General features: G+C 49.7%; 1 protein-coding gene across 1 annotated transcript in view; it reads left to right on the forward strand.

The window, feature by feature from the left end:
- The first annotated feature begins 4,557 nt into the window (after window positions 1-4,557).
- TRPV1 (transient receptor potential cation channel subfamily V member 1) overlaps window positions 4,558-23,232 on the forward strand; it is a 33,360-nt gene continuing 14,685 nt past the window's right edge. Inside the window, exons 1-9 of the mRNA XM_045889665.3 lie at window positions 4,558-10,967; window positions 11,763-11,929; window positions 12,006-12,158; window positions 12,641-12,781; window positions 12,929-13,227; window positions 13,791-13,970; window positions 15,931-16,089; window positions 17,732-17,827; window positions 19,354-19,424. Of these exons, the coding sequence (XP_045745621.1) occupies window positions 10,681-10,967; window positions 11,763-11,929; window positions 12,006-12,158; window positions 12,641-12,781; window positions 12,929-13,227; window positions 13,791-13,970; window positions 15,931-16,089; window positions 17,732-17,827; window positions 19,354-19,424 (1,553 nt within the window). The 5' untranslated portion in view covers window positions 4,558-10,680. The remainder of the gene's footprint in view (window positions 10,968-11,762; window positions 11,930-12,005; window positions 12,159-12,640; window positions 12,782-12,928; window positions 13,228-13,790; window positions 13,971-15,930; window positions 16,090-17,731; window positions 17,828-19,353; window positions 19,425-23,232) is intronic.

The raw sequence follows: 23,232 nt of genomic DNA on the forward strand, positions 1-23,232 counted from the left end.
CACAACCCTAGGATTCAACCCCAGAGCCCACTTTCTTCAGTGTTCTGGGCTGAGAGAGCAAATGTGTTGTCATGAAAGACTGGCATGAGCAGGGTGTGATGAATTGTCTGGTGTAACTTGGTCATAGGACATATGAAAGGGTGTGGTAGCCCTTATGACTGGAAATGTCAGCCAAACTGTGAGGGGTCTTGGGTGCCAGATGGCGGGATTTGGACTTTCTCCTGTGGGCAGTAGAGTGGAGGACAGGCTTCACGGGCTTCAGGAGTAGAACTGCCAGTGTGCAGACTCTAGATTGGAGAACGGGTGTTTTGGAAGGCAGGGGCCCAGTTGGAGGGGCCTAGAAAGCAGCCTGTGAGACATGGTAGCCTGAACCAGCCTGGGGGCAGAGGCTGTCCCCCTTACCCTTCCTTTGGCCCTTGACTATGACTAGATCCGTATGTTTATGTGGCTTTCATGTTCTCTATTTTTCTTCTCAACTGGACTGAAAGCTGCTCGAGGGAAGGGTTCCTCTTAAGCTGTTCTCTGATCTGTCCTTCTGCTTAATCTTGGGCTGATGCCCATGTTTGGAATGTCCTCCTGGGGCAGAACATTATACCAAGGCCCAGCTCAAATGCCATCTTCCTGCTACACGGACTCCCTGGCAGCATATTTCTCACTGGATTATGATTGCAGCTGACATCCGGGACCCCACTCAGTGTTTGCTGTTGGCATGGCCTATTGGCTCCTGGCTTGTGCCTGTTACAGGGCCCCCCACCCAGTAAAGCATCAGAGAGAGCCTAGCAGGTCTTCCTCCTCATGCATCCTGGCCTGCTTGAGGGCAGAGACCAGCTTATTCACCCTACTCAGTTGCTGTGGGTTTGCTAGTACTCAGTGGTCCTTCAGGAAAGAGGGCAGTTTGCACCTGACCTCTTGTCTCAGCCACAGTTAGATGGACAGATCACATCTTTGAAATTGAGAGATTCTGGGTTCAGAGATGCTCACTGTGTGAGTCATGAAACATTAAGCAAATCTTGGGGTTTGGTTTTTTTTTTTTTTCATTAAAAAACAATTAGTCACAACCTCAAGCTAATGGCCGGATACAGCTCAACAGTCAGCAGATGTGGTTCTCATTTGAAATAATGAGGATGAGAACCATAATCCCTCATGCCTGCCTAGAGCTTTCAGCCCACAGAGACCATTCACATCCTTATTAATCCCCAGAAAAGGCCTGTAAAGCAGGTAGGGCAGGTGCTCTCACCCATTTTGTGGATGAGGAAGCAGGCCCAGAGCTTCAGCTATCAGTCCAAATTTATGCAGTGGGCGTCTGGCACAGCTGGACCTCCTCTCCCGCCTCCATTCTCTGCCCATGCTCCTGACCCTCCAATCTCTTCTCCCTCTTGTTTCCAGTCCCCACCCTGGGTCCCAGCTCTGCAGAGCAGGGCTCAGTTTTGGGGTGCTGAGTGGATGCCTCATCCCTAGGTGGCCAGCTCCATTCACTTCTAGAGTGCACTGACCCCTCTCACAGAGCCCTGCCCTCCACAGGAACGGACTCACGTGGGTACCTGGTGATGCTAATGCACAGACCAAATGCAGAAAGGAAAGTAGGTTTGCTGTTTGCCATCTGCACCTGGGATCCCTGAAGCCATTTAAAATCTGGGAGGCAAGACACAAAAATCAGGGAAGTTAAATGTCAACACAAGATTGAGAAAGCTCAAGACAAGACTAGTAGAGCTGACACTGTCCTTGGGTGGGTTACAGTGTCCTTAACCACTTTCCCTGGGGCTAGAACCCAGAAATGCCAGGCTGACAGTTCCTGATTTGCATAATCAGGCTTTTTCAGCACATGAGAGTTTGCTGGTTTCTAGCTGTACCAGAAAGTCTGGCTTCAGATTGGTGAGGACCCAGATGGATGAAGAAAATGAATGAGGCTTCTATGGCCGGAGTCAAGGGCTCAGTTTAAGCCAATGTGCCCCCTGGTGGTAACAATGTTAGAACTGCAGCTATTGGTGACGGGGGTTCCCGTTGACTCCGCCCACCCACTTGCTGGTGTGGCCTCCAGCACCTTCCTCCACTGCCCCTTGTCCCCATCAGACCAGAGCTTGGAATAAGTGCCCCCTCCCAGAATTCATCATTTAAACGTGATCTACTTACAAAGAATTTTGATGGGTACATCATTACACAGATTCAAGAACACCCTTAAAGAGTTATGGAAAAAAAAAAAAAGAGTTATGGAAGCGGGGGGCGGGGAGGTGGGAAAGAACACCTTGTTGCACATTATGACCCAGAAAACTAGGTTGATGGCAGCAGTGCTCAACCCTAAGGTGTCGTCTCTGCCACCATTTCATGAGTTTTTGTAGAACCACTCAGTGCAGATTTTGCTCAGATACAACTATGCCAATAAATATTTACAGTGTGCTACTTTGGGCAAGGCATGGAGCTAGGCTTAGAGAAGGAAAATTGAGGGGACAAGAGCCCTGTCACCCTGAAGCCATTAAAATCTGTGAATTAAGGGGCGCCTGGGTGTTTCAGTTGGTTAAGTGACTGCCTTCGGCTCAGGTCATGATCCTGGAGTCCTGGGATCAAGTCCCGCATCGGGCTCCCTGCTCGGCGGGGAGCCTGCTTCTCCCTCTGACCCTCCTCCCTCTCATGCTCTCTGTCTCTCATTGTCTCTCTTGCAAAAAAAAAAAAAATCTGTGAATTAAGGGGCGCCTGGGTGGCTCAGTTGGTTAAGCGACTGCCTTCGGCTCAGGTCATGATCCTGGAGTCCCGGGATCGAGTCCCGCATCGGGCTCCCTGCTCGGCAGGGAGTCTGCTTCTCCCTCTGACCCTCCTCCCTCTCATGCTCTCTGTCTCTCATTCTCTCTGTCTCAAGTAAATAAATAAAATCTTTAAAAAAAAAAATCTGTGAATTAAGAGATAAACATCAGAGGAGTTAAAGCTCAATACAAGCTTTAGGAAGCTTCAGACAAGACTGGTATGGTTGTCACTGTCCTTGGGCGGGTTATGTAGCCTGACTACAACTCATTTCCTAATCCCAAATCAAACTTTCCTCATGAAACTTTGTGAGGGTTTGATAAGTTAATGCCCAAAGTGCTTACCCCAGAACCTGGCACACTGCATGGGCTTAATAAGCATCCACTGCTATTATTGTTGTCATTGTGATCCCACGCACCAGTTGCTACAGGAAGGTATATGCTGAGATTTGTGTAGGAGTTTAGAGGTGAGCACTTTGGCTGGGCCCTTGGTGGAGAGGCTTTTTGGAGGAGGTGGGAGTTGAATGATAGAATCTCAGCATCCACAGTTCTCACCTGCCCCCTGGGCCTTAAAGATGAGTTAAGTGGGATGCATAGAGCAAACATGTTGGGCAGAAGAAGGGCAGGGGAAGAGCATGGAGGCAGGCACAGTTAGTGTGACTAGGGAGGAGATGTGTCCGGGTGACAGCTGGGCCACGGTGGGAATGGGCTCAGGGTGCCAGGCTGAAGGATAAGGCCTTGTTCAGTAAGGGGGCAAGGTCAGGAGAATGTTCCGGGACTGGGGATTGAGAGGTGGTGGGTCGGGGTGCTGGGCCAGGGAAGGGAGGCACTTCTGGAGCCTCGGGTGAGAGGAAGTAGCTGCCAGCTACAGAGGGTGGATTTGAGGACAGTGAGGACAAAGAAGGAGAAGCTGGAGATGACAAAGTATGTCAGGCTTGATGACCACACAAAGCTGGTGCCTCTCTAGGCAGGAACATTGAGGGGAAGGAATGTGGAGGGCAGAGGTGTCTACTTGGATGTGCTGAGTGGAAGGGGTTTGTGGTCTTCATCTGGAGATTCCAGGAGATAGGGATGGAGCTCATGGGAGAGGGTAGCACTGGACCCCTGGATGAGGGAGTCCCTGGCTTGGGAATGTCAGATGGGTCCTTGGAGGAGTGGGGGTCTCAGAAAGGGATAGGAGGATGTAAGGGTCAGTCATGGGGAGCCCCCGTGTATTGAGGAAAAGCTGTCAGGGAAGGAGGAGGAGGGTCACGATTTCCCCTGTAGCCCTCACAGCATGCATGGTACCATGCAGACTCTGGGAGATGTTGTCAGCACCCAATGGCTCTGTTACAAAGGGAACACATTTAGTGATGTGAGTTGTCCTCACCGGAGGCAGAAATCACCTGGGAAGCTAAGGGGATAGTTCCAGTGGAGAAGTGTAACCTTCCCCTTTCTTGGACCGTGCCTCTGAGCTGGCCAGTTGTCTTAGTGCCTTTCTCAGATGTCTCCCACCCATGCCCCGGGGCTGCCATGGCTGAGACCTGGCCCTGGTCCAGGCAGTGTCCCTAAGACAGCATGGGCATGTCAGTCTCCATACCAAGGTGTTCCCACAGCACCTCTGGCCCACACAGGTGGTTAGAAGGAACAGTGACCCCAGAGAACTTGTAGGTTGAGGGGTCACTGCTGGTGAGTTGTTTTTTTTTTTTAAAGATTTTCTTTATTTGACAGAGAGAGACCCAGCGAGAGCAGGGACACAAGCAGGGGGAGTGGGAGAGGGAGAAGCAGGCTTCCCAAGGAGCAGGGAGCCCGATGCGGGGCTTGACCCCAGGACCCTGGGATCATGACCTGAGCCGAAGGCAGACGCTTAACGACTGAGCCACCCAGGCGCCCCGAGTTTATATACATATAAAATATATGTAACAGTTATGTATGATTAAGAATGAATTCCATGGCCTCACCCTATATGTCTCTTCAGCTGGCTGTTGATTGGTATCCTTTATTATATTATTTAATAAACTGGTCATCAAAACTAAAAAAAAAAAAAAAAAATGAATTCCATGATCCAACAATCCCACTTCTGGGTGTATGCCCCAAAGAATTGAAAGCTGTAACTCAAAGAGGTATTTGTACACCCATGTTCACAGCAGCATAGTTCATCCCACAGTTAAAAGTTGGAAGCACCCCAAGTGTCCATTGACAGATGAATGGCTAAGTAAAATGTGCCATATACGTATGATGGATTATTATTCAGCCTTATAAAGGGAGGAGATTCTGCAATTTGCTACAATACGGGTGAATCTTGAGGACGTTATGCTAAGTGAAATAAGCCGGTCACAGAAAGATAAATGGTGCATGATTGCACTTATATGATGGTCTTAGAGTAATCCAATTCACACACAGAATGTAGAATGGTTGTCAGAGGCTGGGGGAGGGGAGCAATTGGGAGTTAGTGTTTAATGGGTATAGGGTTTCAGCTTTGCAAGATGAAAACTGTTCTGGAGATGGATGGCGGCAATGGCCGCATATGAATGTACTTAATGCTACTAAATTGTACGCTTAAAATGCTTCAAATGGTATTTTTCATGTTATATGGATTTTACCAAAATTTCAAAAAAAAAAGAGGTGAATTCCAAGGTTCATTTTAATTGAAGCTGAAGTGGCACACACGCAAAAAGGTGTCCAAGCAGGGGCATGGTATGGCGTGTTGAGGTGGGCCTGGCTTCCATGCCCAGACCCCCAGCATGACCCAGCAATCAGTTAGCTGCGCCGATTTCTCACGTGTAAAATGACCACGGCAATGTCCGCCCTGCCCCCGCTCAGGGTGTTGTGTGGCCTGGGAGAGTGAGCTCGCACAGCCTCTCTGTAAACTGTAAAATGTCGTGCAAAACCCGTTCAGCGTCTGCACTCTACTCCCTTGACTCAGGGGTCAACCTTGTGAGCTACTCCAAGTAGGGCTATGATGGGTCTTTCGGGTACGTGGCTGCTCATTTCAGGCTGTGTGGGGCCTGTGGCTTGTGGGGTCCTCTAGGGTTCCTATGGGCAGCTTCCAGGATGGGTTCTGCAGGACATTTTGGGCTGCCGACTGCAGGCATACCCAGAAAGACTTTGCAGCTTTTCTCAGCCATATTCTGGGAGGGAATTAAGCCTTACTGTATTAACTTTGCTCCCGTGCATTTAGGATGGCACTAAGAAAAACAAGGAAATAGACACAGAAGATTATTTTCTGTGTTCTGTGGTTCCACGAGGAATCTCAGTTGAGCCAGGCTGGGACCTGGTAGACCCAGAAGCCTCCCGCCTCAATGCCTACACCAGGGTGCCCCAGGGATTGAGAGGCCCAAGGGAGGCAGGGACTCACCCAAGGTCGCACAGAGCTGGTGGCAAAGCCAGCATTCAAAACCAGTCCTTAGATGCCAAGCCAGGACTGTACGATGGGTGACGTGACCATTTCCATTCCTTCTACATGGTGCTGGGGTTGACTTTTCTGGTCGTGACAGTGAATTGGTGGAGTTTGGGAGGCCTGAGCAGTGCCCTCCTCTTCCTTGTGAGGAAGCTCTGGCTGGTTCTGGGCTGTGGGTGGCTAAGTGCATTGCAGCCCCTGGCACGGGGGGAGGCGGGGCAGCAGCTAAGTGGTTTCTGAAAAAGGGCAGAAACGATGGGAAAAGCTCTGGGGTCCTCTGGGAATCAGAGCCACGGCAACAGCAGCTGCGGCCATTGCTGGAAAACGTTTTCCTTGAGTGCCAGAGCGGACCCACAGCTCGTCCCTGCAGCGCTGAGTCACCACGACCTGGGGAGGGGCCAAGGCCCCTCACCGAGGCAGGGGAGGCAACTCTTCTCCCCACACCATTCCAGCTCTCCCCTCAAGGAACGACGGCCTTGGAGCTCCGGGACCCGCCGTGTCTGGGGTGTGTCTGCGTCTAGCTGGTGAGTCCTTTTTGTTGTTTGATGGCCAGTGTCGATGTTAGCTTTTAGAATGGCATAGTGAGCTGTCGGAAGCTGGGCCTTGCCTCTGTCCAGCTGTGTGACTATGAGCAGTTCAACCAGCCTCTTAGCACCTCAGCCAGCCCATCTGAACTTGGGGTAATCACAGTGACTGCCTCAAAAGTCGTGGTGATGCTGAAGTCAAGCTATAGCTATCGTGCACTTAGCGTGGCTAATCACGAACACTTGGCAAGTGATAGTGGAGGTTGCTACTGTTGATGTGTATTATTTGCACCAGAGTCATCCTGGACCCTCATCCTGGAGCAAAGAGGCCATGGGTCTTGCTGAGGCCAGTGCTTTGTGGCTGGAGGTTTCACCACACTGCCCTCTCTGTACCAACGGGGCGCTGGGCTGGGAGGCAGGAGGCCTGGGTTCTTGTCCAGGCTCCAATCACTCTCTGTTTTGCGTAGAGTTCCTCTGGCTCTTCATGCATAGGTTGGGTAGCCCCCCAGATCTCCATTCCTCTTTAGAAAATGCTCAGATAGGCCAAGAGGGCAAGACCGATGTGGGCTGGGTCCTGGACCAGCTCCCAAGAGCTTTCAGGGAGGCCAGAGGCAGACAGATACTTTGAGCAGAGAGGGAGTAGGAGAGCTGCACCCCAGGATGTCTCATCTGGATTGGGGAGAAGAGGAAGGCTTCTCCCAGGGGGTGGACAGTGTCCTTCCTGGCTCTGGAGTTGAGATAGACCCAGAGGCCAAACCAAGTCTTTGCTGAGCCAGGTCATTTTTTCAGGACTGTCCTTTAGTCCAGATTGGTGTTTGTGAATCTTGCATAAACCAGAACCACCATCTCCATCAGACACCCCAAGTCATGGCTGGAAATTCCCCCATCATTGCAGAACATTCAGCTGTGACAGGTACATTGCCACGGGACTCACGTGCTAGACACACCCAGGCCTGGCAGTGGCAGGCCATCCTGTCCCTGTCCTACCCCACAACCCAAAGCAAATGGCCTCTCAGTCCCTGTCCTTCCTTCCCTCTGCTCCTGAAGAAGCCTGGCTTCCAGTAGGGAATCAGGTGCAAGGCATGCAGTGCAGATTTGGGGTTTCTTGACCTACTGAATGATGTGACTGTGTGGGCTGCTTCATGTTTCTTGGGTTTGGTTAGATTTGGACCAGTCAGAGGAAGAGGCAAAAAGGAACATCGCAGAATGGTTTTGTGGAGACTCCTGCTAATGGGTGCTCTTGTTGGGATGTTAAGAGCTGTGAGTCAGGCAGCAAGTTTATTCTTGGTTTTGTGGCCAATCTTATCCAAGGGAATAGCCCTGGGAGAGCCAGGCCTGGCATGTGGCCTGGATCTTACTCAGGCTTCATTTTGGGCTTTGAGCTTCCTGGGATGCTTGTTTGAGCAGGAAGGTGCTACAGGTTCTGATAGGAAGGGTGTTGTCCCTGCCTGCCTGGCCCCAGGGCTGGGGAACTCTGGTCTGATCAGCCCCCCGCCCTGGGGTGAGATCTAGGGCTGAGTTTAATGGCTGAGAAGAGCCCTGAGCCTTCAGAGAGGTGGTGGGGTGCTGGAGATGCTCTAGGAGCCGGGCTGCCGAGTACCAGATCCAGCTTCCTCCTCTGCCTGTGTGGCCTCATGTAACTGCTATCAAATACTTACTCTGAGTCCCCTCACCTGTCAAATACTTACTTCTTAGAGATGGGAAAGTGAAGTGAGTGCATGTGAAGTGTTAGAACGGTACCCACCTTTGCGCAGGACATGCTCAAGCATGTCAATTATTTTCATTCTTACTAGCCTCCTGTTGCCTTTTGAAGATGACAGGCGCCCCATAGTATGAACAGTCCTGGACAGGAAGTTACCTTTTGAAAGCATAGACGAGTGCCGGTCTTCACGCTTCTGAAGCTTCTCATGGCTTCCTACCATCCACACAATTGTATCCACATCTTGTTCCTTGACATTCAAGGACAGTAGCCATCTGGTTCTGACCCTGCTGCCTGTCTTCCAGTCCCCCTGGCTTCCTCTTCATCAGCTAGTCTTCAATCCCCATCATCTCCCCCAGTCCCAGGCCAACCCTGCTCTCCTTCCAGGCCCAGATCCTCTGTCACTTCCTCCATGAAGCCTTCTTCAGTACCCTGGCCCCTCCTACAAGAGCCCTGCCCCAGCCAGCACCCGGTTTCTGTCTCAGATGGGGCCTGAGCGCTCTCTGTGCCCCCAGGACAGGCCCGGGTTCCCGGTAGGATTCCGTAGATGGGTGTTGAGTGATGGAATGAACAAATGGGTGAGTGGTCAGAAGTGGGATTCCCTGTGGCCGGGCACACTTCCTGCTGCAGGATTTCCATCTGATGGACGACCCAGAGAAAGCCTCGGGCCCTCCTGAAAGAGGAACAACAGGCAGGAGGGAAAACGGGGCTGTCTCATTCACAGGATGCAGAGGGTGAGGCTGCCTCATTTTCTTCCCCCAAGGATCTGGGCATCAGATCGTAGCTGGTTTATTGCCAAGGCCCAACCATGTGCTCTAAGTGATAACTGCCTGAACTTGCACTTGAAAATGCAGGCCTTGGGGCACTTCCCATTCCTTCAGTGGCTATTTTTTGGAATCCAGCCACTGCTGGGACATGACTCTCACTTACTTCCTATGCAAATGGGAACAAAAAAGTCCTGTATCTGATCTCCTTCATGTCCCCCACAGTGACCAGCACAGCTTTTTTTCATAAGGAGGGGGATCAGGCAAGCTCCCTGCTCAGGAGGAGGTCACAGGGTGTGGGGGAGATAAGGCAGTGCCAGATAGAAATTGCTAGAGTGCATAATGGACGTTGCTAAGAAGGCCCCGAAGGATGATGGACAACCAACTGGGCCATTCTGGAGGGGTTTATGAGCCTGGCCAGTGCAGAGCTTGGGGGTGTGGAGGACTCCAAGGGGAGGTGGCATCTGAAAGGTGGTAGGATTTGGGCAAGAGGAGGAGAAAGAAAAAAAGCACCCCAAGTGGAGGCACTGCAGGAGCAAAGGCCCCTGAGACGCGGGACAGCCCTGGGCACCAGAGAGCGGGGATGCCCTACTGGATGGAGCGAAGAGTGGGAGAGGAGGTTAGGAAGCGAGTGGAAAACAGTGTCAAAACGAGTTCATGGCCATATGTCCTGGAAGGCCTGGACCATCCCTGAATCACTTGAAGTTTAAAAGTTCAGGGATGCTTGGGGCACCTGGGTGGCTCAGTTGGTTAAGCGACTGCCTTCGGCTCAGGTCATGATCCTGGAGTCCCTGGATCGAGTCCCACATCGGGCTCCCTGCTCAGCAAGGAGTCTGCTTCTCCCTCTGACCCTCCTTTCTCTCATGCTCTCTGTCTCTCATTCTGTCTCTCAAATAAATAAAATCTTAAAAAAAAAAATTTAAAAAAAAATAAAAGTTCAGGGACGCTTGAAATATACTAATTTCACAAAAATGACGAAAAGTGCAAAAAAATCTCCTACCAACTCGACAGTTGCAGCCCCTGGGTCGAAGAGCAGAGGCAAGAGAGCACATGGCTAGTGACAGGGACACGCCGCTCGCCTTGTTCGTGAAGACACAGCCTGCCCTGCTCTTTGGGGCTGAGACAGCCTCATCACCGAGTTCTCCCCCGAATGTGCAGTCAGTGACAGCCACTCCCATTGTTTCCCTTACTCTGGTCTTGGAGGGAGGCAGAGCAGCGGTTGCCATCCTACCTTGCACTTGAGGCACCTGAGGTCCAGAGAGGAGAGCAATACATTCGAGTCCTCCAGAGCCTGATGGCTCTAAGCTGGGGGCACATTCACCCCTGAGCCCAATGCCCATGGGGCTGCTGGGCCTGCTCTCTCCCCTGGGGCCTCTGAGCTAGAAGGTACAGCACCCCTGGAAGCTTCAGTTCTGGGGGGCCAGTGCCATCAGCTCTTGGACCTCTGGGGCGCACTGCTTCACAGGGGCTTTTGCAAGGAGGGCAGATGGGGGCTCAAATCATGTAGTCCTCGAGCTGGGAACAAACCTGATTTTGGTGGCTGCCGCAGGCTGCCTCTTAGTCCACAAAGGACCTGGCAAGGATGAAGAAATGGGGGAGCTCAGGTTCAGGGGAGTCTGAGGACCCACCACAAGAGGACTCCTGCCCAGACCCCCTGGATGGAGACCCTAATTCCAGGCCAGCTCCAGCCAAGCCCCAGTTCTTCCCCACGGCTAAGAGCCGTAGCCGGCTTTTCGGGAAGTGCGACTCCGAGGAGGCTTCTCCTATGGATTGCTCTTATGAAGAAGGCCAGCCAGCCTCCTGCCCAGCCATCACAGTCAGCCCTGTTGTCATCATCCAGAAGCAGGAGGACGGCCCCATCTGCGCCAGGTAAGCTGTATCTGGAGCCTGGGCCCTCTCCTCACCAGGAGCCAACAGGCTCACCTGGCTAAGGCCCCAGCGACGGAGATCACGTGGTGCTCGAGCTTCGGGGCTGCAGGTCCTAGAGCCAGGGAGCCGGTGGCCTTCAGGAATCCTGTGGCCCAGCATCTGCACTCATAGGAGCTTTGGGACACATGGTCATGGATGCTGGCATATATGCTGATCTTAGCTGCCGGCTGATCTCTAGGTGTCCGGGCCTCGAATGCTCAGCAGCCCCAAACATTTAGACTTTCAGTTGAAAAACTCCAAGCCGGGATGCTTTTAGTCAGAGAGTGCAGAACAGTTCTAGTGAGGAGCCCACCAGCTCTCTTGCCTCCGCCAAGGCAGGTCAGGGAGGGTGACCTACTAACTACGAGCTAGCCTCCGGGCCAGCGTGGGGACAACTTTTCACTTGGCAGTGGCCATCCAAGCCCTTGAAACCCCTGCCTCCAGTCCCCTCCAGGCCACTGCCTCCAGAGCCCCAGCTCCTGAACAAACAGGGAAGTGAGGGGCCAGGGCATTGGAGGAAGCGGGGGCAGGGAAGACTTTCTAGATGGTGCCTACAGACGGGGTGGGGATGGAATGAGGGCACATGACTCCACGGTTCCTTGTTACATCAGTTTCCCAGACAGTCCCCTAGACTAAGGGGTGGGTTTTGTACCATGTTTTCCCCCGTTTTGGTTTGCCCTGGGCTTTCGCCGTGCTCCCTGACAAGCACTGAGGGCAAATCACAATAGTCCGATGAAGGTGTTGTCCGGCCCACAGGCAGCCATCCCAGGATTCTGTCACTGCTGCACCTGAGAAGAGCCTCAAGCTCTATGATCGCAGGAAGATCTTTGAAGCGGTCGCTCAAAATAACTCTGAGGAGCTGCAGAGTCTGCTGCTCTTCCTGCAGAGGAGCAAGAAGCACCTCATGGACAGCGAGTTCAAAGGTGGCCCTGGACAGCCAGATTCCTGGGAGGGGCCGTGGCCGCCGTGCCCTGCTCTGACCCTCACTTTGTGTTGCAGACCCAGAGACAGGGAAGACCTGTCTGCTGAAAGCCATGCTCAACCTGCACGATGGGCAGAATGACACCATCCCCCTGCTCCTGGAGATTGCCCGGCAGACAGACAGCCTGAAGGAGTTAGTCAACGCCAGCTACACGGACAGTTACTACAAGGGTGAGGAGGGGGTGGGGTCTGGCACGGCTCTGTCCACAGCACACCCGGAGCCCAGAGGCGTTGTCGTGCCTGGGCAAGCCTCTCGGCTCCTTGCTCCCGGCACCAGCCACTGATGGCATGTCCTGCTCCCAGCGGGTCCTTGCCCCCGCCCCCCCACCTGCTGGACTTGGTTTCTCCCGGGGCCGACGGTCCCATCCTCGCCTCTGCGCACTGGCTGTTCTTTGCCTCTGGAAGCCGTGGCTACTCTCTCTGCTACTGTTCCTTGACGTTGGGCGGTTCTAACTACTCCAGTCCCCGGTCTGGTGTTCCCCTGGGGGTCTCTACTCCTGCCTCAGGGAGTCCCCGGGCCCCCTTCGGGCATTCCGGCCTGCTCTCCTCTTTTGCGGGGGAGTCATCTGGCATTTTTCTGCCCAAGTCTTCCCCCTTGCACCTGTCCAAGCACAGGACTGTGAGTACAAAGCCAACGGCACGCATCTCCACAGGCCAGACGGCCCTGCACATTGCCATTGAGAGGCGGAACATGGCACTAGTCACCCTCCTGGTGGAGAACGGGGCAGACGTCCAGGCTGCAGCCAACGGGGACTTCTTTAAGAAAACCAAAGGGCGGCCTGGCTTCTACTTTGGTAGGGAGACCACATGGCAGACACTTGGCTTTTTGACAATTGCTAAGGGGAGGTTTGGGGTGGAGACAGAGGGATTTGGAGGCTGGGTGGCCCAGGGACCAAGCTAGTCTCTTCCTGGGGCCCATCATATGCCTGTGTTGGCCACAGGTGAGCTGCCCCTCTCCTTGGCTGCGTGCACCAACCAGCTGGGCATTGTGAAGTTCCTGCTGCAGAACTCTCGGCAGCCGGCAGACATCAGCGCCAGGGACTCCGTGGGCAACACGGTGCTGCACGCGCTGGTCGAGGTGGCCGACAACACAGCGGACAACACCAAGTTCGTGACGAGCATGTACAACGAGATTCTGATCCTAGGGGCCAAGCTCCACCCTACACTGAAGCTGGAGGAGCTCACCAACAAGAAGGGGCTGACACCACTGGCTCTGGCCGCCAGGAGTGGGAAAATTGGGGTACGGGGGAGGCTTCATGCCTGAGCTGGGGCCGTGACTTCCGAGGGTGCTGTTGGGAGGGCACTGCCTGCCTTGCTGCGCACCTGGCGTCACCCCCCTGCAGAGCCCTGCTGCTGTGATACTAGCCTGTAGGGGTGGGGGTAGGGGGCTCTAGAGTAAGCCGGAGGAATTGTGAGATGCTGAGCAGAAGCCAGGCATCACCCCTGTCTCTCTCCGGTTTCCACCTCTGAGCAGCACCAGCCAGACGCGGAGTGGGAGTGAGGTGCTGGTGCCGGGGCGTGGGGGTGGGTTGGCCAAGGGCGAAATGGACGCGCCGGGTGTGATCAGCCAAGTGCCATCGGGCCACGATGGGTCTGATGTGGCTACAGCTGGGGTCTGAGTAAGTGGGCAGGCTGGTCAGGAGGCTGCTGCGTAGAAGTGAGGGCTCTCCTGAGGCTGGGCTGGGTCTCCAGCTGGCCCAGGAAGCAGACCTACTGTTGAGGCAGAGCCGGTGGCCGGGGGGGGATGCCCCCGTGGCGGGGCTCCAGGCTGGTCTCTCACAGGCTCTTGTATCCCTGTGGTAGGTCTTGGCCTATATTCTCCAGAGGGAGATCCAGGAGCCTGAGTGCAGGCATCTGTCCAGGAAGTTCACCGAATGGGCGTACGGGCCCGTGCACTCCTCGCTCTATGACCTGTCCTGCATCGACACTTGTGAGAAGAACTCGGTGCTGGAGGTGATCGCCTACAGCAGCAGTGAGACCCCCGTGAGTGGGCCTGGGTGGGGCCTGGGCAGGGCGGGCTTCTGGCCTCTCTGCGCCCCCGCCCCCATCCAGCTTTGCCTGTCCTTTCATCAGTGAAGCCTGCTGCCTGGGGCCTAGGCCCTGATGCCTCATCTCCCCATTTATTCCCACTGAATGTTTTCCTTCATCGTACAAATAATGTAGGCTAGTTTTCCCATAAAAACGTAAATATTTCAGATAGACAAGAAGAACCCTCTTTTTATACCATATAAAAACATGTGGCTTCATTTTGTTTACATAAATGGGATCATGCTATACAAAACGTAGAACAAGCAGTTTTTTCACTTACTGGTGTGTCCGTAGATCATTTTATGTCGTACATATGGGCCTGCTCCGTTCAAAAACTCCGGCTGCATGGTGTTCCCTAGTAGGGATGGGGAGTAAATGTCCATTGGAGGATATTTAGGTTATTTCCAGTTTTTTGCTACCACAATGCTGCAGGCCACTTGGCATGGGTTTGGGAATTTTTCTAGGACGCCTGGAATTGGAATTGCTAAATCAAAAAAGTATGTATGTTTTAACGTTTTAATAGCTCCTGCCAAGTTGTCCTCCAAAAAGACTGCATTGATTCATTTGCCCACCACCAATGGGTATACATCTACCCATGTCCTTGTCAACCTGGGTATCATCAATCTTTTCTCAAAAACTAATTTAAGTCCTTGGGCCCCAAAATACTATCTTATTGATGTCTTCACTCTCATTTTCTTGACTAACGTGAGGTGGATAATTTTTCGTATAGTTATCTGACCATTCATATTTCTTTGGTAGATTTCCTATTCATTGTCCTCAGCCATCTCTTCTACTGGACTGTTGGCCCCATTCCTTTTGGTCTGTAGGTGCTCTTGTTATAGAATGAATTGATCCTTTCTCTACTGCATAAGTTGCAAATATTTTATTTTCTTCCAGTCTGTCTCTTGCCTCCTAACTTCATGTAAGGCATCATTTGCTTATAAAAGTTTTTCATTTTGAGAGTCAAATTAATTAGTCTTTTTCCTTTATAGCTTCTGTGACTTGTATCTTGCTTTGCAAGGCCTTTTCCATTTCAAGATTATACACATATCCTTCAATACTTTTGTTTAGCTCCTTTGTAGATATTTTATGTTTCGCTCCTTAATTTATCTAGAATTTATTTTTGTGTAGGCGTGAGGTAGGCATCTTACTTAATTATTTTGTTTCCAAATGAGGGTCCCAGGGCCACCTAATGAAAAGCCTGTCCTAAGACCTCTGCTTTGAAAGGCCACCTTCCCTGTCCATTCTTTCTAAGGTGATACCTGCCCCCGAGGCAGACCCAGGGGGTGGGTTTGTGCTGTCAGTGAGGAGGGGCTGCCACAGGATCTCACAGGACAGAGGCTGTGTTTACAGGGGCAAAGTTCAGGGGAGAGAGAGGTCTAGCCTGCTTTGCTCCGCCCTGCCAGCCTCCCTCTGGGCTGCCTCTCTGAAGCTGGGCTTTGGAGAGGGCTGGCCCATGTCCGTAATGGCGCCAAAAAGGCTGGGGTGTTTGACCTAGAGAGGAGAGGGCTGTGGGGCCATGGCTGCCATTTTCATGTCTCTGAAGGCTCTCCTGGGCAGAAATTCAGTACTGGGGTCCCTGAGTACAGAACTGGGACAACTGGTGGAAAGCAGAGAAGACCAACTTTACTCCAGAGGATAGATCTTCCTGACAGTTACCATTTCTCCCCAGGCTGTGTGAGGCAGCAAGGCGATTCCTATCCCCAAAGCTATTGAAGAAGTCACTGAACAGAGACCTCACTGGGGGAGCTTAAGCTTGGGCTGGGGGTTGGGCTTGATGGTCTGCAAAGGTTAGGATGACCTGATTTTGGCTCATTCATCTTAGGGATGCTGGAACTTTAACAGAGACTCTTGGATATGAGATTTTGTGGTTTCTGGCTGGGGAGTGAGCCTCATCTCTCTCTGCTCCCCTTAGAATCGCCACGACATGCTTTTGGTGGAACCTCTGAACCGACTCCTGCAGGACAAATGGGACAGATTTGTCAAGCGCATCTTCTACTTCAACTTCTTCGTCTACTGCTTGTATATGATCATCTTCACCACGGCAGCCTACTACAGGCCTGTGGATGGCTTGGTGAGGACTGAGCCTCAGCTTCCGGACAGGGAGTGGGGAGAGCGATGGGCATTCTTATAAGACCCCCAAGACCCAGGCCCAGGCCAGGCCCTGAACTCCTTCCCAGCTTGCTGGAGAGATGAAAAAGATCACCTGGAGCTCCTTATGTACCCATACTCAGCCCTCCACCTCTCAGGCTGTCCTGGTAACACTCCTCCCCCAGCCTTCTCGGTCCCTCCTTTAGCCTCCTGGTTCTGTGAGGCCGAGTGTGTGGTCTACGAGGTCCCTGATGGCAGAGGAGGGATAACAGGTTAGAAAAGATGGAGGAATTAGGGCTCCAGAAGCAGCTCTTCCTTGGGTTGGCTGTCTGCAGGGTCATGGGCTAGCATGAGCCTTGGGCCCATTGCCATCCTGCTAACCTGTCCACTTTTGTTCACTCACTCGCTCATTTTTCATTCCCTGGTTGTCTACTTTTGAGCACATCTTCTTCTTCTTTTTTTCTTCAAAGATTTTATTTATTTATTTATTTGAGAGAGGGAGAGACAGAGAGAGGGAGCACAAGCAGGGGGAGCAGCAGAGGGAGAAGCAGACTCCCCACTGAGCAGGGAGCCCGACATGGGGCTCGATCCCAGGACCCTGGGATCATGACCCGAGCCGAAGGCAGACGTTTAACCGACTGAGCCAGCCAGGCGCCCCTTGAGCACATCTTCTGTGCCAGGCCCTGGGCCATCCTTCACATCAGCTTAAGACCGGACTTCTTCCTCTGCCAGGAGCTATCGACTCCTTTGAGTTACTGAATTGGATCCTTTCTATTCGATACCGAAGCACTTACTTTGTTGCCTTTATTTCCAGGTGCCTTGCTTATAAATTTGATTTAAAATTCCACTTCCAAGTTAGGTAGAACCTGGTTTCTATCCACCTAGTAGGGCCATTTAATAATTTCATTTTATGAGAAAAGAGAAACATGCTAATAAGACAAGCTAGTGAAGCAGTGTTTACAAACCACCGATGGCCGGCAGAAAGGAAACCCACCCCAGGAAAGTGTCGGAGACACAAGGATGACACAGTGTGGGGGACGTCCCACCTCCCGCCATCCGCGGGCAGCCTTGACAGGGGCCCAGCATGGCTGTGGGAGCAGCGGGAAGCACATGGCATTGAGTCTGTAGGAGTATCTCCAGCTACGCCATCAGGCCCGTCTCGGCAGAGCTCCGGGCTGGGACGCTGTCTGGGAGGTAGCACAGCACGGTGAGGATGCTCTGCCTGGCACCTAGGGGCTGCCGCTTGGGGAATCGGGTCCCACAGAGGGGCCTCCTTGCAATTGTCCCCCATAATGCGTAGTCTTTAATTATGCCTCTCTCTTTTTTTAGATTTTGTTTATTTATTTGACAGAGAGATATAGTGAGAGAGGGAACACTAGCAGGGGGAGTGGGAGAGGGAGAAGCAGGCCTCCTCCTGAGCAGGGCTCGATCCCAGGACCCTGGGACCATGACCTGAGCCGAAGGCAGACGCTTAACAACTGAGCCACTCAGGCACCCCTATGCCTCTCTCTTGATAGAGGGTGAGCCTCTTGGGCAGGGGCTGACTCTCAATCACAGGGCTTGGTAAATGTTTGTTGAGTGAATAAATAAGTGAATGGAGTCACTAACTTCTCTGCACCTTGCAGCCTCCCTATAAGCTGAAACACACCGTTGGGGACTATTTCCGAGTCACTGGCGAGATTCTTTCTGTATCAGGGGGAGTCTACTTTTTTTTCCGAGGGGTAAGCATTCCTTCCCACACTGTGAGTTTCCATTATCGCCAAAACAAAAAGCCAAGAGACTCACTCATTGCTCACTCACTCTTTAATTCATGGGAGAGATACACAGGTGAAGATGAGAGCCCTCCAAACATTCACGACTGGGCGTTGAGGGTCTGTCCAGTGGGTTCCTGCAGGCCCAGGGCAGTCACGTTCGAAGACAGTCAGGACCCCTCACTGAATGTACAATTGACCCTTGAACACTGCAGGGGTTAGGTGCGCCAACTGCCTCCACAGTCAAAAATCTGCATATAACTTTTGACTTCCCCCCAATTTAACTACTAATAGCCCACTATTGACTGGGAGCCTTACCAATAACATAAACAGTCAATTAACACATATTCTGTATGATATATGTATTGTGTACTATATTCTTACAATAAAGTAAGCTAGAGAAAAGAAAATGTTATTAAGAAAATCATAAGGAAGAGAAAATACATTTACAGTACCATACTGTATTTACCAAAACCAACAACAACAACAAAACTGCATGTAAGTGGTCCCTCACAGTTCAAAACCATGCTGTTCAAGGATCACCTGTAATATTTAATTACAGAAGTAGAATGGAAGCGTCTTAAGTGACAGGATCATGACTGGTAGTTGTTCAATTAATCCAAACAGTCTGTTAAAGTTCAAAATAATGAAAGAAATTTACACATATACTGGTATCATTTTATTTTACCTGAAAATACATGCATATTCCTTGGCAATTTTTCTAACATACGAACAGTCTTTTCTTTGAAATTGGGACCACTGTTACAGGTTACATTGTTACAAATAATTGGAGATTATTGTGATTTTTTCCCCTTAATCTTTTTGATCTAAGCTACACCCAATTTTTCTTAGTGACTACCATTAAGGAGTCTTTCCAAATCATTGGACTCTGTCTTCACAGAAGCAACTATCTTTATTTTGCACTCGTATTTTACATTATAATAAAATACAAAGCCACAGTAGCAAGTTGCAGTGGGCAAAAAGCACTCTTGGCAAGCAGGATTAACCGGTGGGAGGGAGTGGAGTGTGTGCGTGTCCGGGAGAGGATCTCCTAGCCACCAGCACTGACTGTGAGCATCAGTCAGAATGATTTCAGGGAGTGGAGAGCCCTGCCTAGTCTGGGGATTTAGTTCAGTGGAGGCTGATTAAATTTTTACTCTAATGCACAGTTCTTAAAGAAAACTAGGAAAAAATGCACATATTAAGAAGGAGAAAAAAATCTCTCCATCTCATCATTCAAACACAGCAATTAATAATATTTTGATGATTTTCCTTCCTGCCTTTATTTCTAGCTATAGTTGTAATTCCACTCTCTATTTTTAAAAAATCTCTCCCAACTGAGTTACATAACACTACCTGTTAGCCTCACTGTTCTACCCTCTTCAGAGTCTCTGCTCTGATGCACTCCTGTGTTCCACTGTAGGCTCTTTAGGAAACATTGCAAGTGTTCACCATGTAGCCTTTTCTGGGATCTCACTCTCTCTGTTTGCCTACAGATTCAATATTTCCTGCAGAGGCGGCCATCAATGAAGACCTTGTTTGTGGACAGCTACAGTGAGATGCTTTTGTACGTGACCTTTTGACTCTCATGCCTCAGTAGCACACAGCATCTTCTGGCCCCGTCCTAAGATTAGTGCCCTCCGTTCTCACCCATCCTTTTACATGTGCTGGGCCTGGAACATAGTAGGACCTCACAAACGTGTTGAGTGAACGATGGAAGGCCCTCAGTAAATGTGTGTTGAGTGAGTGGATGCTGAGGCTCTTCTGTGTGTCAGATATGCACCAGGTGCTAGGGAATGACTGGGCTTGGCTTGTGTGGCTTGGGGTCTGAGTTACAGTCGGAATGCTCCTGTTCATTTTTTTCATACATTTGTCCGACCATTTGGCATTCACTGAATTGGCACTGGGATACTGAGATGAAACAGATATGATTCCTATCTTCAGGGGATTTCCAATCTTTAAGGCAGGGTTTCTCAGCCTTGGTACTGTGGACGTTTTGGACTGGATGCCTCTTTGCTGTGGGGGCTGTCCTGTGCATTGTAGAATGTTTAGCAGCATCCCTGACCTCTACCTTCCAGATGTCCCCCAGTCTTGACAGCCAAAAATGTATCCAGATATTGACAAATGCCCCCCACTTGGGGAGGTACACTGCTTTATGGGGAGACAGATGAGCAAAAACAGAGTTATAAAACAATGTGGTTGTCACTGAGAACCTCCTTCCTTCACAAAATAAACTAGAACCTTAGGAAGTTTCCTTGCAGGACCCAGGATACAGAGGGGGTCTTCAGATGGGGATGGATTCTTCTCCTAGGATCTCTTCTATGGACTTGACTCTGATCTCCAGGTTTCCCTCATTCCTGAGGCCTCTTTCTTTATTCCTGGCAAATGCAAGGAGTTGATTCTCATCCATTTGTAGCTAGCTTGTCCCTAAGCCTCACAAACCCCATCCTTTTACTATAATCTTGAGATGCTTACACTTTTATTTTGTTTTGTTTTTTATTGGTTTCAGGGGTCGAATTTAGTGATTCATCAGTTGCATATAACACCCAGTGCTCATTACATCAAGTGCCTTCCTTAATGCCCATCACCCAATTAATTACCCCTTCCCCCCACCCACCTTCCCTCCAGCAACCCTCAGTTTGTTTGCTAGAGTTCAGCATCTCTTATGGCTTGCTGCCCTCTCAATTTTCATCTTATCTTATTTTTCCTTCCCTGCCCCTATGTTCATCTATTTTGTTTCTTAAATTCTACATATGAGTGAAATCGTATGGTATTTGTCTTTCTCTGAGATACTTACACTTTAACCCCAAAGAACAGGGTCTGTAGGGTTAGTGCAATGCTGATTTGCTTTACTAAGAGAAGCAATATTCTCCTACATAGCATTGTGCCAATAAACTTGATTCTATTTCTAGGAATACCCATTGTAGGCAGGTTAGAAATTTATTTTATTTTACTTTTTCAAAGCTACCCATGCACAGAGGGAAACACTGAAGAGCACTAAAAAGCTTATAGCCAGGATATGAGTCCCTCATCTTAACCCTTCCCATTCCTTGCATTCCTCCTTCCCAGGGACAATCACTTTTCATTCTTGTAACTTTCTTCTGATGTTTACTCACCCAGTAGATGACGATTTAGCATCTTTGTACTTCCTTCCTTTCTGCTTCCACTCCTCTAGCCTTCTAATATGGTTCATAGTAATTTCTGTTTTCCTGGATATTGAGTAATTTATGTTCTTACGTCTCTACATGTAGTAATCACAGTCAAGCTTCATGATATACTATATTTCTTTTTTTCCTGTTTCTCCTAAAGTTAGTAATTGTCTTGTTTTTATTTGTTTAGTTTTATTTGTATCCACTGTTAACTCGTCCCACACATCTTGAGGTCTCTCAGTACAATTTTTCTCAAAATCAGTCACCTAAATTATATGATCGGAATCCCCTGCTCCTTTTCTTTTTTTCCTTGAGAGATTTCCTCCTGAAGTGCTGTCCTCTCTTTCTAACTGAGCTGGTTGCTCTCTGGGCCTGCTGCTTAGCTGTCATCCTGGGACTCCTCTTTGCTGCCAGCCTTGGGATACTCACTGCTTTCCTCCTGGGTTAGACTTCTTGTCTCTTTCTTGATTTTCCTCCTTGTTTTGTTTGAGCACATCCTTCAGTATTGTTATCTGGTGAAAAGGATGGTCTTATGGTAGAGAACACAGTGATGACAGCTTTCCATACCTGGTTCTTGGGTCTCATTGCTGCCACATATACATCCAAGGTGTTATCCCTTCACTAGCACCTTGGAGATTCCTTTCACCTCTCTCCTGATTTGAATCCCTTATTTTCTGAAACTTATGTCTTCCTCTTTACTGATTCACTCCCTTGTTCGGGGGGAAGGCATCCTTTAGCCATAGAGAGAAGACACATAGTAGGGAAGGGGGAGTAAAATTTATTTTAAATCTGGCATGTCTGATAATATTCTACTATACCTTCATGTTTGGTTGATAGCTTGGTTGGGTATAAAATTCTTCTAAAAATTTGAAGATATTTCTCCATTGTTTCCTTGTGTCCAGTATTATAGATGACAAGTCCAAAACCATTCTGATCCTGGAATCCTCCTTTAAGACCTTGTTTTGTTTCTCTCTTTGTAAATCTGTAGTACCTTCCATTTGTTCCTAGTGTTCTTAAGCTTAATGATGTATCTTGATGTGGATGTGTTTTTATCCAATGTTCTGGGCACTTAGGGGGCTCTTTCAATCTGGAAATTTATATCTTTTATTTCTTGATTTCTCTTCTGGAACCCTATGATATATATATTGAACTTCCTGACCTAGTCTGAACCAGTTCTTATATTTTTCCCACTTGGGTTTTATCTCTTTATCTTTGGCTCTTCTTTCTGGGAGGTTCAAATCAACTTTAATTTCCAACACTTCTATTGAATTTATTATTTTTTGTATCATGTTTTTAATTTCTAAGTACTCTTTAAAAAATTCTTTGTTCCTTATTTATAGCATTCTATTCTTGTTTCATTGATGCAATCTTCTTTTGTCTCTCTGAGACTGTTAAAATAGTTTTTGGTAAACTTTTTCTTTTTGCATAGGTTTTATTTTCTCCAAGTGGTTGTTTCCCATTTTCTTGTTTTGCTCTATCTTTCATGTTAGAGGATATTTGGAAATTTTTGCTGGCTGCTCATGGGTAAGAGTGGAGGACTGAAAAGCTGGTTGGAAGCTCTTTTTAAAATTTTTTAAAAAGATTTTATTTATTTATTTGACAGAGAGCAGGAGAGAGAGTGAGAGAAAGCACAAGCAGGGGGAGCAGCAAAGGGAGAGGGAGAAGCAAGCTCCCTACTGAGCAGGGAGCCCAAAGTGGGGCTTAATCGCAGGACACCAGGATCATGACCGGAGCCGAAGGCAGACACTTAATTGACTGAGCCACCAGGTGCCCCTAGAAGCTCTTAATGTGTGAATAGGGCTTATCAATTTTGAGCTTCACTATAAACTAGTCTATGTAAGCTCTTTATTGAAGAATATCCAAAGTTAGTCGATTGTATCTTTTCAATTTTCTACTTGGAGGGAAGAAGTCTGGTTGCCAGATTTCTGAGAACTGAGTGGAAAAGAGGGATTTCTGTAATCTGTATTATATAAAAATCATATAGTCTCCTGCTTTTGGTAAAATACCAATGCTTTCACTGTTGTTTGATGAAAGTGGGTCCAAAGATCCTCTGTTTTATCTTCTTCAGAGACAAAACCTCCACTCTTCCTTATTTTAGGTCTCTTCGTCTCTCCTCCAGCAGTCCCTAAGCCTTTTGAGACTTTCCCCCTACAGATTTGGATTTGGTTTTGTTGCATCTGCTAAGTCAGTTTCCATTTGTCCACTGCTTCCCAAATTCATATGTGG

This window comes from Mirounga angustirostris, unplaced genomic scaffold (genome assembly GCF_029215605.1).
Source record: "Mirounga angustirostris isolate CCGP_5_RB_7025 unplaced genomic scaffold, mMirAng1.0.hap1 SCAF_17, whole genome shotgun sequence".
NCBI classification, from domain to species: domain Eukaryota; kingdom Metazoa; phylum Chordata; class Mammalia; order Carnivora; family Phocidae; genus Mirounga; species Mirounga angustirostris.